Source organism: Phyllopteryx taeniolatus, chromosome 2 (genome assembly GCF_024500385.1).
Source record: "Phyllopteryx taeniolatus isolate TA_2022b chromosome 2, UOR_Ptae_1.2, whole genome shotgun sequence".
Lineage (NCBI taxonomy): Eukaryota > Metazoa > Chordata > Actinopteri > Syngnathiformes > Syngnathidae > Phyllopteryx > Phyllopteryx taeniolatus.
This window is the reverse complement of record NC_084503.1, coordinates 22,329,185-22,344,317: the sequence shown is the minus strand read 5'-3', so window position 1 is coordinate 22,344,317 and position 15,133 is coordinate 22,329,185. Positions and strand designations below refer to the sequence as shown.

Below are 15,133 nucleotides of genomic sequence, written 5' to 3'. Positions count from 1 at the left end.
TGTGTTTATTTGATATTAACCGTCAGCTGAGAGTGGCAAGTAACAGCCTGGAGCCCCCTTTTGGAAGAACATTTACTTATTATATCTGCCAAGCTGCCGCTTATTGTGACGTGAGTTAAGTCACCTGCCACCAAACAGTGCTCGTATCTCAGAACTCATAGGTTTGGTATTTCATATCTGTAAATAAAATACAATTGATAAATAAGAAAGTAGTACAGTTTGGTGTCACGTAAATATGTCAAAGTGATTCATCTCGACTGAGAGACAAGCTTTGTATGCTGGGGAGGAGCTATGTTGGGCCTGGGTTGTTAATGAAAGTTATGGAGCGTTTTCGATGCATGTGCATGAGCACTTCCACTGCATTATTTTTTTAAAATCAAATAATCTTTAAGCCATTTCATTGTATGGGTAATGTTTATAAATAAAATAAAATAAAGATGAGTTTGAAATGATATTGTTTGTAACAGATAGAATCATAGTTTGCGGTATATTTATAGTTTATCATATTATTACAGGCAATTACAAACATTTTTGGGAGCCATCATTTACTTTTTTGCTATTCACAGCAGGGCTCTGCCACTATCACCTGTTAAAAGCTGTATTTATATGGTAAAACAAATGGCAAATGCAACCAAAAGAGGTCAACATCTGGCATTCACTATGGCGTTATGTAAACTCCTGTACAAATGAAGAGCCTTGGGGTTTCTATACATTTTACATAACAACATGCAAACTCCTGCATAGTTAATGCTTAACATGACATTCACCCCCACACCAACAGCCTGTCTGGCCATGGCCTCGTTTTAACAAGCACATCGTTTTTGTCACATTGGAGTCACAGCACAATCGTGACATTTAGCGGCATCGCAGCAAGACATCACACAGTCGTCGTTGTCGTCACCCGGGCGCTATTGTGCAGGAGTGTTCGTGAATGATCAGCATCCCGTTCTGCTTTGCTTTGACATCCTTAATTAGAGGGGGAAAGACAACATTTGGCGGCACGGTGGACGACTGATTAGAGCGTCTGCCTCACAGTTCTGAGGACCGGGGTTCAATCCCCGGCCCCGCCTGTGTGGAGTTTGCATGTTCTCCCCGTGCCTGCGTGGGTTTTCTGCGGGCACTCCGGTTTCCTCCCGCCTCCCAAAAACATGCTTGGTAGGTTAATTGACAACTCTAAATTGCCCGTAGGTGTGAATATGAGTGCGAATGGTTGTTTGTTTGTACGTGCCCTGCGATTGGCTGGCAACCAGTTCACGGTGTACCCCGCCTCCTGCCTGATGATAGCTGGGATAGGCTGCGGCACGCCCCCGACCCCAGTGAGGAGAAGCGGCTCAGAAAATGGATGGATGGATGGAAGATGACATTTGACATTTAAAAGCTTTACTGACAAGGGAAATAATCATTGTTTGTGACTAATTTTATTTGAGTCATCTATTGTACATTTCCTAGATGGGACCTTTTCTATTGTTTTTCTATTGTGAACATTTTCTTGATGGATCATTTGCTTGCAAGGACATTTACATGTGAGGACATTTCTTCAGAATATTTCCTTATTGTTATATACATCACATCATTATTGTTTTTTCATTTGAACATATCCTTGTTGGAACATTTCCATGCGAGGATATTTCTTAATTTCTTATTCCTTAACTGCAACCTTATCTTGTAAGGACATTTCCTTATTGGTACATGTGCTTTTTTGGAACCTTGCTTTGTGATAACATTTCCATGTTAGAAATGAGCATTTCCTCATCCTTCACACACATCCCGTGTCTGGTTACATTTCCATGTGAGCACATTTATTCGTTGGAACATTTACTTCTGAGACCATTTCCTTGAGAGGACATTTCCTTGGATGTCCTCATTAGGACAATTCCGTCAAGGGCATATCTTTATTGACAGATTTCCTGGTCTGGGGATTTCCTTGTGAGAACATTTCCCATTCCTGGTTGAAACATTTAGTTGTGAGGATATTTACATTTACCTTTGTGGACATTTTCTCATTAGAAGTGAGAATATTTCCACATTGGACCATTTCCTTATGAGGACAATCACTTGTGATCGCATTTCCTCATGAAGACCTTCGGTTGTGACGACATTTTCTATTGAAGTCAGTTCCTTGAAAGTGGACATTTTTCTTTTGAGGACATTTCCTTTGTGGACCAATTCCTTGAAAAGACCTTCAGTTTTGTGTGGGATTGAATGTAAAAGTAAAATTCTGGATTAATTTGGCTGTAATAATGACTGCAGCAGTCTGATTGGAGCAAAGACAGTGGATGTATAGAATAGTCGATCTTTGGTTGGACATTTCGGCAGACCGCCGCTGTATGCACGGCTGTGTAGCTGTAGTAGCAAATCAGAACCAATGACCAAAGAGAGTATATTTAATTCACTCCGTAACCCAAGGTGATGCTTAAACAGAAGGTGTTAACTGCTGACAAATAACTTTATTTTGCGTGGAAACCACTTGCTCCTTTTTTTTTCACTCATGAAAAAATACAGACACCTTGCTGTCCTCAAGGACAGTTATGGCCATGACCGCCGCTGCTGCATAATACCACAACTGCAGTGGGAAATGACGCCCAACTTGCCGCAACGCGGGTCAAGCAATGCAATTTTTTTTTATGTCAGAGGCTTTAGCGCAAGAGGTGGTCCAAAATCAGGAGGAGGCGGCCACCTCCATAATTTACATGCACGAAAATCCCTGGATGCTAAGCAGTTAGTGATTCAAATTAGCCAGCTAGCATTGGAAATTAATGTGTTTAACACATTTAATTTGTCACTCTTGGCAACACAAGATTAAGAAAGAGTCAAAGTTTAGCACAAAACACATTACGACAGCGTGGGGACCTACGCGTGGATCCTGTTCGTGGACTTCAGCTCTGCGTTCAACACCATCATTCCCAAACTCCTCTCCTCCAAGCTTCTCCAGATCAGCGTCTCGCCTGCCATCTGCCAGTGAATTTACAGCTTCTTGACGGGCAGGACACAGCAGGTGAGGCTGGGGGACACCACCTCATCTACACATACCACCATCACCAGGGGGCCCCAAGGTTGTGTCGTCTCTCTGCTGCTCTTCTCTATCTACATGAACGACTGCACCTCAACGTACCCGGCTGTCAAACTCCTGAAGTTTGCAGACGACACCACAGTCATCAGCCTCATCAAAGACAGTGCCGAGTCTGCGTATCGACAGGAAGTGGAGCGGCTGGAGCTGTGGTGAGCTGCCCCTCATGCTGTCCAACTGCCCTGCGACAACTGTCGAGACCTTCAAGTTCCTGGGAATTCCAGTCTCTCAGGACCTGAAGTGGGAGATCAACATCAACTTTATCCTCAAAAAGGCCCAGCAGAGGATGTACTTCCTGCGGCTTGTGAGGAAGCATGGCCTCCAACAGGAGCTGTTGAGGCAGTTCTACACAGCAGTCATCGAATCAGTCTTGTGTTCTTCCATCACAGTCTGGTTTGGTGCTGCTACAAAAAAGGACAAACTCCGACTACAACCAACAATCAAAACTGCTGAAACGATTGTCAGTACCCTCCTACCCACCCTTGAGGACTTGCATGCTGCCAGAACTAAAACAAGAGCGTGCAAAATCCTCTCGGACACTCCACCGGCTCTTCCGGCTCCTTCCCTCGGGTAGGCGCTACCGATCAATGCAAACTAAAACAAGGAGACATTCCAACAGCTTCTTCCCCCTTGCCATTAACTACTTAAACAGTTAACTTATAATTCCATTGCATTATGCTGCCAATTTTGTCTTGAGTTTGTTGTCACATCTCTGTCGGGCCAGTTATACATTACTAATTATACACTCACTGTAGTAGTCTCACCATGCTGCACTATTTGCATATCTGTTGTTGACCAATATTGGCCTCTCATGTGCTTGAGTAGCATTTGCAACATTTGCACAATCGACATTGTCCCAGATTATTGCACTACAAGTCACTTTGAACTGCACACATTTCCTGAAGTCTCTGCGCCCTTTGCACAATGGTCATTACACCGGACTATTGTTCCATTAGTCATTACAAACTGCTCTAATTGCTAGAAATACAAATACAAATAAAATGTACCGGCATTCCCACATTACTGGTAACCTTTTATTGCTCAGTGACTGCATTTTTTTATGTCATTATGTCTCAAAAGTATTCTCTGTCAATTGACTGTCTGTTGTCGTACTAGAGCGGCTCCAAATACCGGAGACAAATTCGTTGTGTGTTTTTGACATACTTCGCAAATAAAGATGATTCTGAATACCCACTCGCCTGGGAGATGTAGGATGTTGGATGCGGTGCTCCAAAGTGCACGCAGACGTCTGCTGACAACCCACCATGACATGTGACAGCGTCTCCGCCCTAGCATTCCTGGTTTCATGCCCGCGCAACCCCCCGCTACATTCATGGGAGGAGCACACGTCCTAGCTCGCATTTGCCCTGACATAGAGCGGAATCATTAGTTCCCTCTGAGGGCTTATACTTAAGCATGAAGAAACAGGGCCATGGGTGGGTGTGTGGTGGTGGTTGATGGGGGAGGGGTGTTTTTATTATTAGCTGAAAATTTAAAACAAATCTGCAGACTCTTCATCATGAGGACAGCATGATTGTTCAAGTGATTACAGTAAAAGCTCATCTTCTACTAGGACTGACACATTTTCTTCTGTCCTCCTATGCTGACAGGATAAACAATACCACGCAGGCTTGATTGGGAGAGGGCACGCGTGTGTGGGTGGTAGGAAATAGATGGAAATAGAGTTTATTTAGTCTTCAACGAATCCAGTGTTTTTGACAACTTACTCTAAAAAACTTAGTGTTACTGTTTTTGTGAAAATCAAAGACAATTTAGTCTTCAACGAAGCCAATGTAGCATAGGTGAACATCAAAGAGGATTTAAAGTCTTCAATTACCTAGTGTGCCAGCTTTTTTGAACATGAGACAATTTAGTAGAACCTAATGTATGTGGGTTTGTAAACATCAAAGACAACTTGGTCGTGAAAGAATCAAGCCTACCTGTTTTTGGAAACATAACAGACAATTTAACATTCAATGAACGTAGTGTACATATTTTTGTAAACATGCAAACTCCCAAGGGTGTGTGCCTGCGGACACATGCAAGTGAATTGACTTCGTTTCGCATGCACAATGACTGTCAGAAGTGTCATGAAATTGCTGTGCCTGCACCGTGGGGGCTGAACAACCCAACCCACCCAATCTGCTTGACCTAACAGCCGAACAGGACCAAAAAATTATTAAATAATTAAAAAATGAACAACCAAGGGTTTGTGTCTTTGTAAACACCAAAGACAGCTGAATCCTCAACAAAACTAAAATACATGTACTGTATTTGTGAATGTCAAAGACAATTTAGTCTTCAATGGACCTAAGGTGTTTTTGTAAACATCAGATAATTACCAGCCCTCAATGAAGACAATTTGACCACAACTAACAGTACTGCATGAGTACACTGTCAGAATAAAGGTTCTAAATTTGTACCTTGGAGGGTCCAATGGCTTGCTGTAAATGCTGTGACAGGAAACTCAATTAAAACTGCTGAATGTTGATGTTTTTCAACCGCACCTCTGAGCTTCAGTTCTTTGCTGGCCAATACAGACGGCAACATTGGAGTCAGTGCCCCTCGATTTAAAGACAAGGGGGTCTAGTTTCGTAAGCAGCGTATATCCAGCATGGCGGGCGGTGTGAATCTGCGTGGAGGCGGGCTAGACTGGGTGTTGGTAATTTAGCAAACAGGAGCAAGCCAGCATATTGATAGAGGGACTTCTGCGTCACTGTGGGTGTGTCTACAGCCGATTTAAATTGAAGATTTCTCTCTCTCTCTCTCTCTCTCTCTCTCTCTCTCTCTCTCTCTCTCTCTATATATATATATATATATATATATATATATATATATATATATATATATATATATATATATATATATATATATACACACACACACAAACATACACACACCGGGGTTAAATTCCTCGATGGGGAGTTGACTTATGGCCGCCGACTGGTTAGCACATCTGCCTCACATTCCTGATGACAGGGGTTCAAATCCCGGACCCACCTGTTTGGAGTTTGCATGTTCTACCCGTGCCTGCGTGGGTTTCCTCCCACATCCCAAAAACATGCGTGGTTGTTTGATTGAAGACTCTGAATTGCCCGTAGGTTTGAATCTGAGTGCGAATGGTTGTTTGTTTATATGTGCCCCGCGATGGGCTGGCGACCAGTTCAGGGTGTACCCAGCCTCCCACCTGAAGATAGCTGGGATAGGCTCCAGCACACCCGCGACCCTAGTGAGGATAACCGGTACAGAAAATGGATGGATGGGCGTTAGGCCAGCTGCATCAAGATCAAGACGTGGTCTTAGCAGGCACAAGTTTACTCCGCAGGGCAGTGAACTCCCTCGCGCCACTGTAATGCCCCTCATGAAGTAGATTGGTCTGGCAAACACGTACAGTGACCCTTGCACTTACACGAAAATCAGGATAGAGCAGAATTTATGCCCTGCCACAGATGCGCTATCTATGAAAATAGAGACCAAGAAATTAAGCCCAAACACGTAATGATCAAATCAGTACTGTTCCACTGAACCGTATTTTGATGAATTTCCATATTATTGCAAATGTTGAGGACAATCTAGTGTCCTCAACAAACCTCATACATGTGATTGTATACAATTCAGTCTTCGAGACTAATGTAAGCTTCTCTGTGAACATTAAAGAAGATTAACTCATCATACAGTACGTCGATGGTTTCAGCAACACCCAAAAAGATTTTCAAATAACCCAACACGTTTTTTTTTTTTTTTGTGTGTGTAAGCAATTCTGTTAACATCAAAGACAAATTTGTCTTCAATTAACCTGACATTGGTGATTTTCTCAAATCAAAGACAATTTAGTTTTCAATGAACCCAACATACATGGTTTTGTAAACATCAAAGGAAATTTAGTGTGTAATGAACCACAATTAATTTTGTAACATTTATTTACAATTTTGTCTTTAAGGAACCTAGTATTTGCATTTTTGGGAAACATCAAAGATAATTCTTCAATTAACCTAATGTTAGTGTTTTTGTACATATCAAAGGCATTACAGTCTTCAAGGATTCAAAAGGTTTCATTTTTGTCAGCACTACAGTTTGGTGAACCTAATGTTAGCTTTTTTAACATAAAAACAATTTTATCTTTAATTAACCTAATATTTGCTTTTTTGTCAACAAAGATGATTTAGTTCCCAATGAACCACGTAAATGCATTTTTGTTTTCAAATAATCAAATGTTAGCATGTTTGTAAGCACTGTGGACAGTTTAGTCCTCACGTGGGCATTTTGTAAGCATCAGTCAATTTAGTCTTTCATGAACATAACGTTGGCATTTTTGTCAACATCAAAGGATAGTGAGAGATTACAGTTCAGCTAGCGTTTGAGTTTTCATAAACATTGCAGACAAGACCCTTCAACGAAACTAATGTTAGCTTTTGAAGAGAGTTTAGAGTCTCATCTTTTCTCTGGGTGGAAAAAAAACCATCGAGAAGCGCAAAGGCAGAAGCGCAAAACATTGCTCCATCGCGCTGCTGTGGCCAATGCGGGTCTATTAAGAACAAATAACACGTAACATTGTCAGATTGGAAAAAAGTCCTCCCTGGCGTCTCTTTCCTGCATCTCTTTCAACGTTGCTGACCTTTTGGGATCAAGAGGATTTAAGCAGGCGGCACGGTGACCGACTGGTTAGAGTGTCAGCCTCACAGTTCTGAGGACCGGGGTTCAATCCCCTGGCCCCACCTGTCTGGAGTTTGCATGTTCTCCCCCTGCCTGCGTGGGTTTTCTCCGGGCACTCCGGTTTAATCCCACATCCCAAAAACATGTATGTTAATTGAAACTCTAAATTGCCCGTAGGTGTGAACGTGAGTGCGAATAGTTGATTGTTTGTATGTGCCCTGCGATTGGCTGGCAACCAGTTCATGGTGTACCCCGCCTTCTGCCCGATGATAGCTGAGATAGGCTCCAGCATGCCAGCGACCCTAGTGAGGAGAAGCTCACTCACTTCCTTTGTAAGCACTTGAAGACATTCCATAGCAGTGGTCTTCAACATGGTACCCGTGGACCCAAGGACCACATAAGTACCCCACATACGTGCCTGTTCTATAAATAGCTCACCAGTGATGGGACATTGTGATTTCCTAGGAAAGTTGTAGAAGTGATCATTTGAAAATCTAAAAACTTTTTGTTCAAAGATTCATAGCTAGTGTTGCATAATGATGTTTATCTGTTTTCTACCTTCTTAAATCATTTTTCATATAGTGAAAAATCATTAGCATTCAGTGTCTTCTATGGGAATATCATTACTGATAATAATAATATATAACCTGGCATACAGTACATAAATATTTTACATTTTGCAAATATCAAAGACAACATTTAATATAGGTGTTTTATAAGTGACAAAGGCAATTCAGTTTTCCAAGATTTGAGCGGATATGTTTTTGTAAACATCTAAGACAGTGTAGTCTTAATTTTTTGGTTTAATTGAATTTTAATTGTATTTAAATACATTTTATTTGATTACATTTAATTTTAAATTAACCCAATATTATCATTTTGTAAACAAAAACAATTTCAAATCCCTGGTGAACTTACTGTTAGCATTTTTGTAAACATTAAAACAATTTCTGACTCTTCAGTGGACCCAAAGTTGGCGTTTTAATTAACAGCGCCGTTACCGGTTTCACAAAGATAACATTAACATTTGCACATGGTCTAGAGTCTTCAATGAACCTGAAGTATGTGTTTTCGTAAATATTAAAGACAGTTTAGTCCTCAACGGGCTTAAGGTAGGTGTTTTGTCAGTAACATAGACAATTCAATCCTTAAACCTAGCCAATGTGTTTTTGCAAACATCAAAGAAAATGTGGTCTTCAATGAAGCTTGAGGTCAGCATTTTGCAATCAATAAGAGCAAGTTAGTCTTTAAAAACCTAGGTCACTGTTTTCCTAACTTGAGCAAATCCAGCGCCGCGCTTCAGTTAGTCTGGTCTAAACTAATAAACCCACAGCCACGAACCTACTGTATTATTATGTCACATCCTAAAATGCTAGCTGCTCAAGTGAAGTTGCGCAACACGCTCCTTATGCCTTTTTTAATTAATGCCTTAAGTGTTTTATTTACGTGAAAAATGCTAAGTTTAAACTGAAATTTATTTGTTTTCTTGTCTCACATAAAATATTTCTAGACAAGAAAATGGTTTGCTGTTCAGTGTGAATTAAATAAATAAAACGGTTCATTATTTAAAAAAAGAAAAACAATTGGTCCTTCACTTATTTTTTCTTGTGTATTCATAATGGGTCTTTAACCAAGCAAAAATATAATTTATCCCAATACTCGATTATTTGATACAATTTTTAGTAGGATACTCGAATACTAAAATATTTGATAGCTCCAGCTCTGCAGTGAACGCATTGAATGGAACATTCTAATTGATTCGTTCCTTTCTCAGTTTAGTTAAGCTCAGCTGCGAGCCTGTGGAGTTCCCCGCAAACAGTGACACTCACAGGCATCGACGGTGACTGAGTACGCAGGGGCCGCCGATGAGGCGCCGGACTCCGTGGGTGTCTCGGTCTGACTGCACAGCAGCTACGATAGTCTGTCGAAATATGTCTGTATGTGGAACCGGACCATGTTGCAAAAAAGACTGCGGTCCCATACTGCAAGTCAGGGCCAGTGCTAGCTTGAATGTTGCCCTGTGTGAGATCCCTCGTGCCCTTCGGACCCCCATCCCCATCATCTTCCACCTGGCAGTGTTGGTTGACACAACCCCGTTCCTCCACTTTTGGTATGTTAGAAATGAATAATATTAAAATTGCCTTTCAGGATTATGAAATACATATCTATCTCTAATTACATGTATATATAGAATGCAATGTATGGAATAATATACAATGTGTCTTAATGAAAGGCGGCACGGCGGCCGACTGGTTAGAGCGTCAGCCTCACAGTTCTGAGGAGCGGGGTTCAATTCCCGGTCCCGTCTGTGTGGAGTTTGCATGTTCTCCCCGTGCCTGCGTGGGTTTTCTCCGGGCACTCCGGTTTCCTCCCACATCCCCAAAACATGCATTAATTGGGGACTCTAAATTGCCCGTAGGTGTGAATGTGAATGCGAATGTTGTTTGTTTGTATGTGCCCTGCGATTGGCTGGCAACCAGTTCAGGGTGTACCCCGCCTCCTGCCCGATGATAGCTGGGATAGGCTCCAGCACGCCCGCGACCCGAGTGAGGAGAAGCGGCTCAGAAAATGGATGGATGGATGTCTTAATGAATGGCTATTGCTACAAGTATGTACAGTATGTACAGTCTGTGTACCAGCTGTGAACTTGTTCAGACTAAGACTAATAATATGTTAAGCATATGCAAAAAAAACGAAAAGGAAAAAAGGTCATTCAGCAAACAAAGGTTTTGCCCTTTCCGTAACAACTACAACCTATGTCTCCAAAGTAAGTTCATGCAGTAAGCGTGGTGGTTCATGAAAAAAAATAGCAACCTCTGGTGCACTCGTTTGAGAACCAGACCAAAATTTTCTGCACCCCTACTTACTGTATGTATCAATAGGCCCTCCAACGATCATTTGTTTACACCCCCACCATAGCTGCATGCCGCCCAGCACGTGGGAAGATTTAAAAATCTAATAATGATGATAATATTTATGCGTTCAATGAATTTTCTACAATGATTAAGCGGTTTGGATGACCGCTGTTGAGTCTGTCATCCATTACACACATCTAAGGAGCTTGCATGTTTGTCTGCCTGTATGTTTGTCTGCCCCAAACCAAATTCACCAAATGTGCCAGTTTTTATGCTAAAATGCAGCTGTGCGGTCAATAAAAATAGAAGCCCTTGTGTCCGTTTTTATAAATGTCATTGTCACTGTTGGCGTTTTTTGTAAACATCAAAGGCAATTCAGAATCTCCAGTGGACGCAACATTGGCTCTTTAATAAACAGCCCAGTTAAGCTTTACCTTTTTTCCCCCGTTTTTTTTTTTTTTGCCTATTCATTGTCAGACTCATTAGCTCTACTCATGCTCATGACCCGGACTCTATCATCAGGGTAATGCGGCTTTAGCCCAGTGATGAGGGTAAAATGACCCAAAATATAATGAGCAACATGCAGTTTGGTGTGGTCATTTTGGGTCTAGTTATTTGTACAGCGGTGGTCAGTGTGTGTGCTAGCGAATATTTCATGCAGCATCTGAAGGCCGGTTAGGTGATTTTATTTTTTTTTTGTGTGTTGGTTTGTTGCTTGTGTGATGTGTAACAACAAGGGGCCAGTGCTACTTATGGCCCACAGTTTTAGCGTTGAGATGTGCTGAACTAAACTGGCCGCAAGCTCCCCTCCAGTTGAATGTGTTTCGTCTGTGTCACTATTGCCATTTTTGTAAACATCAATAGAATTCAGTCTTCAGTGAATTCAACGCTGGTGTTTTTGTAGGCACTGAAAGGCAGTTTAATCTTCAGTGAGCTTACGTTAGGCTTTTTGTAAATATGAGACAATTTAATCTTCCAATAATTTAGTATTGTATTATAAATTAGAAAATATTAATTTTGTAAATAAAGACAATTCAGGCTTTAATGAACCTAATTTGACTGTTTTTCTAAACATTTAAATTCATTTCAAATCGTCAGTGAACTTAACTTTAGTGTTTTTATAAGAATTAGAAGGCAATTTAGCGTCCTCAGTGGACCCAACATCTGTGTTTATATAAACATTACAGACAATTAAGTCTTCAACTCAGCAAACATTAGCATTTGAAGACAATTTTTAGTCTTTAATGGACTGAATATCAGCATTTGTAAACATCACACTCAATTTAGTCTCCCATGAACATAACGTTGACATTTTTTTTCAAATCAAAGACAATTTTGAGTCTTCAACAAAGCTATCGTTAGTGTATTTTGTCAACATCAGAGACACCTTGGAGTGTGTAGAGGAATTAACGTTAGTGTGTTTAAACATATCAACGACAAGTGTCCTAATTTCTATCATTTGGGTTGTTCATTTGGACTTGGTGATTATTGTCTGTATGTCTTATATGGTGTATTGCTATTGCTATGTAATCCTATTAATGTGTACATGCATATGTATGTATTTTGGTCCATTGATTGTGAGCTGGCACATTGTTTGACTGGTTAGCACATCTGCCTCACAGTTCCGAGGACCGGGGTTCAAATCCCGGCCCCGCCTGTGTGGAGTTTGCATGTTCTCCCCGTGCCTGCGTGGGTTTTCTCTGGGTACTTCGGTTTCCTCCCACATCCCATAAACATGCATGGTAGGTTGATTGAAGACTCTAAATTGCCCTTAGTGTGAATATCAGTGTGAATGGTCGTTTGTTTATATGTGCCCTGCGATTGGCTGGCGACCAGTTCAGGGTGTACCCAGCCTCTCGCCCGAAGATAGCTGGGATAGGCTCCAGCACGCCCGTGACCCTCGTGAGGATAAGCGATGCAGAAAATGGATGGATGGATGGATGGATGGATGATTGTGAGCTGCAAGATGCTTGAATTCCCCCAACAGGACGAATATCTATCTATCAATCCATCCAAAATATCTAAAGTTTGAAGACATAAACGACACAAGTCTGATACGGACTTAAAGTTGGGATTTTGATAATATCACCTACAATAAAACCATTCAGTCTTCAGTGAACCTAATATTAGCGCATTTGTAAACACCAAAGAGACTTTAGTCTTCAATTAACCTTAATGTTAGAATTTTTGTTAACATCAAAGACTAGTTAGAGTGATCAGTGGACCCAATGTTGGGGGTTTGATATACAACACAGACAATTAAGAGGCTTCAACTAAGCTTATGTTAGCGTTTGATGATGCTTTAGAGATGATTCGCAGTGTGTTGAGCGAAAGAATCACTCAATCAAATGTTCAAATTGTGCATAATGTTAAAGTGGCTTAAAGCTTTAGTTTTTAGTCCCAGTACAGTACATTTGTTAAGTACCATTCCGTTGTATTTATCGTTTAAGTTTATTCTTTGATAAATGTTTGTTTTCAAACAAACAGCAATGGTTCACTTGATTTGGTTTTAAAGAGTTTGGTTGATGCTAAGGAAAACTGTTGATTATTGTGTTATGAGACTGTTTGTCTGAATGTTTTTAGCTTGTCCTGTCAAACCAGTTTTACGTGTTTGTTGCCTGTCCTGACCAGGACACTCTTGTGAAAGAGATTTTTGACCTCAATGATTTTTTTGTTTCCTGGCTAGATAAAGGTTAAAAAAAATACTTTGATACTTTAATACTTTTCATATTCTGTCTCATACATTTACTTTAATACTTTTTATATTGTGTCCAATACATTTAAATGTAATCATTATGTCAGTAGTTTCTAATGTTACCATATTTGAGAGCAGTGTTCATGTTCAAACTCAGCATAATGTTACAGTGGTTTAAAATATTAAATATACTTTTATATACTTCTTTTTTGATGAACACTGTTATGCTACTGGATTTTGATGTTGGCCATGAAGGTGGTACTTGGAGAGCCGGGTATTTTTCTTTAGGTTTTACTTGATGTAAGAAGTAGTTTTGGTCTTCAAAGAAACTTTGCAATTTATTTATTTATTATTTTTGTTTTTTTGTTTTGTAAGCATAAGACAAGACAGTCTTCAAAGCACCTAGCTTGTTTTTTTTCTTGAACATCTAAGACATTTTAGTCTTTCATGAACCTAATAACCTACTGTTGGCTCAGGACGTCATCTTTTAACATCCGTTTTCCTCTCTCTGACAGCTCCACACAGACTTGGATGTCGGTGGCAAGCGCATTAAGTACGTGCTGGCCGGCGAGGGGGCCGGCACCATTTTCGCCATCAATGAGCTGACGGGCGACATCCATGCCATGAAGAGGCTAGACCGCGAGGAGAAGGCCGAGTACACCCTCACGGCTCAGGTCATTAACGCCGACACTGACGAGCCGCTGGAGCCGCCGTCCGAGTTCATCATCAAAGTGCAAGATATCAACGACAATCCACCGCAGTTCATCGAGGGTCCTTATCGGGCGGCCGTTGCCGAGATGTCGGCGGTCGGTGAGTGACAATCGCGCTCTAATGTGCGGCCGCATCATCAAAATAATGAGCACAAGAGCACCGGGACGTGACTATTTGTAAGAGAACTGGGGCGAATGATTATTAAATGAGGACAAAATAAATAAAGTAAATACGTGATTTTGGTTACTGTAATTGGCTTTTCCGTTACAGTAATCTCCTCCTATTAGTGGTTCGCTATTCGTGAATTCACCTATTTGAGTTTTTTTTCTTGTGGAACCTATCCTCTTATTCTTTAGTAAAAAAAAAAAAAAAAAACTCTTATAATCGTAGTTTCTGTGCCAGTTACATTACATTCCATGATTCCACAAGAAGACCTCACAAACATATATTACAAACGACTAATATCACTGCACTTTAGTGAGTCACTTACAGTAGTTGAGTGAAACTCTTCTTTTTGCTGCATGACTGTATTATACTTACTGCCCTGTGGTGGCAAAGTTGTACACACCAGAAGGAGCCCAAATTAATTAATCATAATGAACCAACTATTTAATTCTGTACATACTATTTATGGTATTACGATATTGTTCACATAGAGTTAAATATTATAGAGTGCCATTTTTCTCATTATAAAACGCATTACAACACATTTTTGTTGGGTTTTTCTGGCAGCTGGAATGGATTAATGCCATTTTCATTCATTTCGATGGGCAAAGATGATTTGATATACGAGTGTGAGTTAGCAGCATGGTAACGGAACAAATTAAATTTCTATCTCATGGCACCACTGTCATCTGCTCCACAAGAGCACGGTGGACTAAGGTTTGGGGAACAAATCTCGACTGCAGCCTTCATACTTTGTGGAGTTTGCATGTTTGTCCTGCACTTGCGTCTGGTTTATCCTGTACTCAACCTCTCACAATCCAGAAACATGTATGTGGGGTTGTTTAAAGATCAATAGGAAGTTTAAAAAATGCCAAATAATAACTGAGAATTAGTGATTCAGGATGCTATTAAAGTGACATTCTTTTTATGTGTTACCTGAGTAGTGCTAAAGCAGTGCTGCTGTATCAAACATAGTAAAGAAAGTTA

At 40.7% G+C, this 15,133-nt stretch overlaps 1 protein-coding gene across 4 annotated transcripts in view; it reads left to right on the top strand.

Annotated features, from left to right (window-relative positions):
* Positions 1–15,133, top strand: part of cdh8 (cadherin 8) — a 253,702-nt gene that overhangs the window by 116,355 nt on the left and 122,214 nt on the right. For all 4 annotated transcript variants that reach the window (XM_061765341.1, XM_061765342.1, XM_061765340.1 and 1 more), the window contains exon 3: positions 13,786–14,080. In XM_061765341.1, the coding sequence (XP_061621325.1) occupies positions 13,786–14,080 (295 nt within the window). The remainder of the gene's footprint in view (positions 1–13,785; positions 14,081–15,133) is intronic.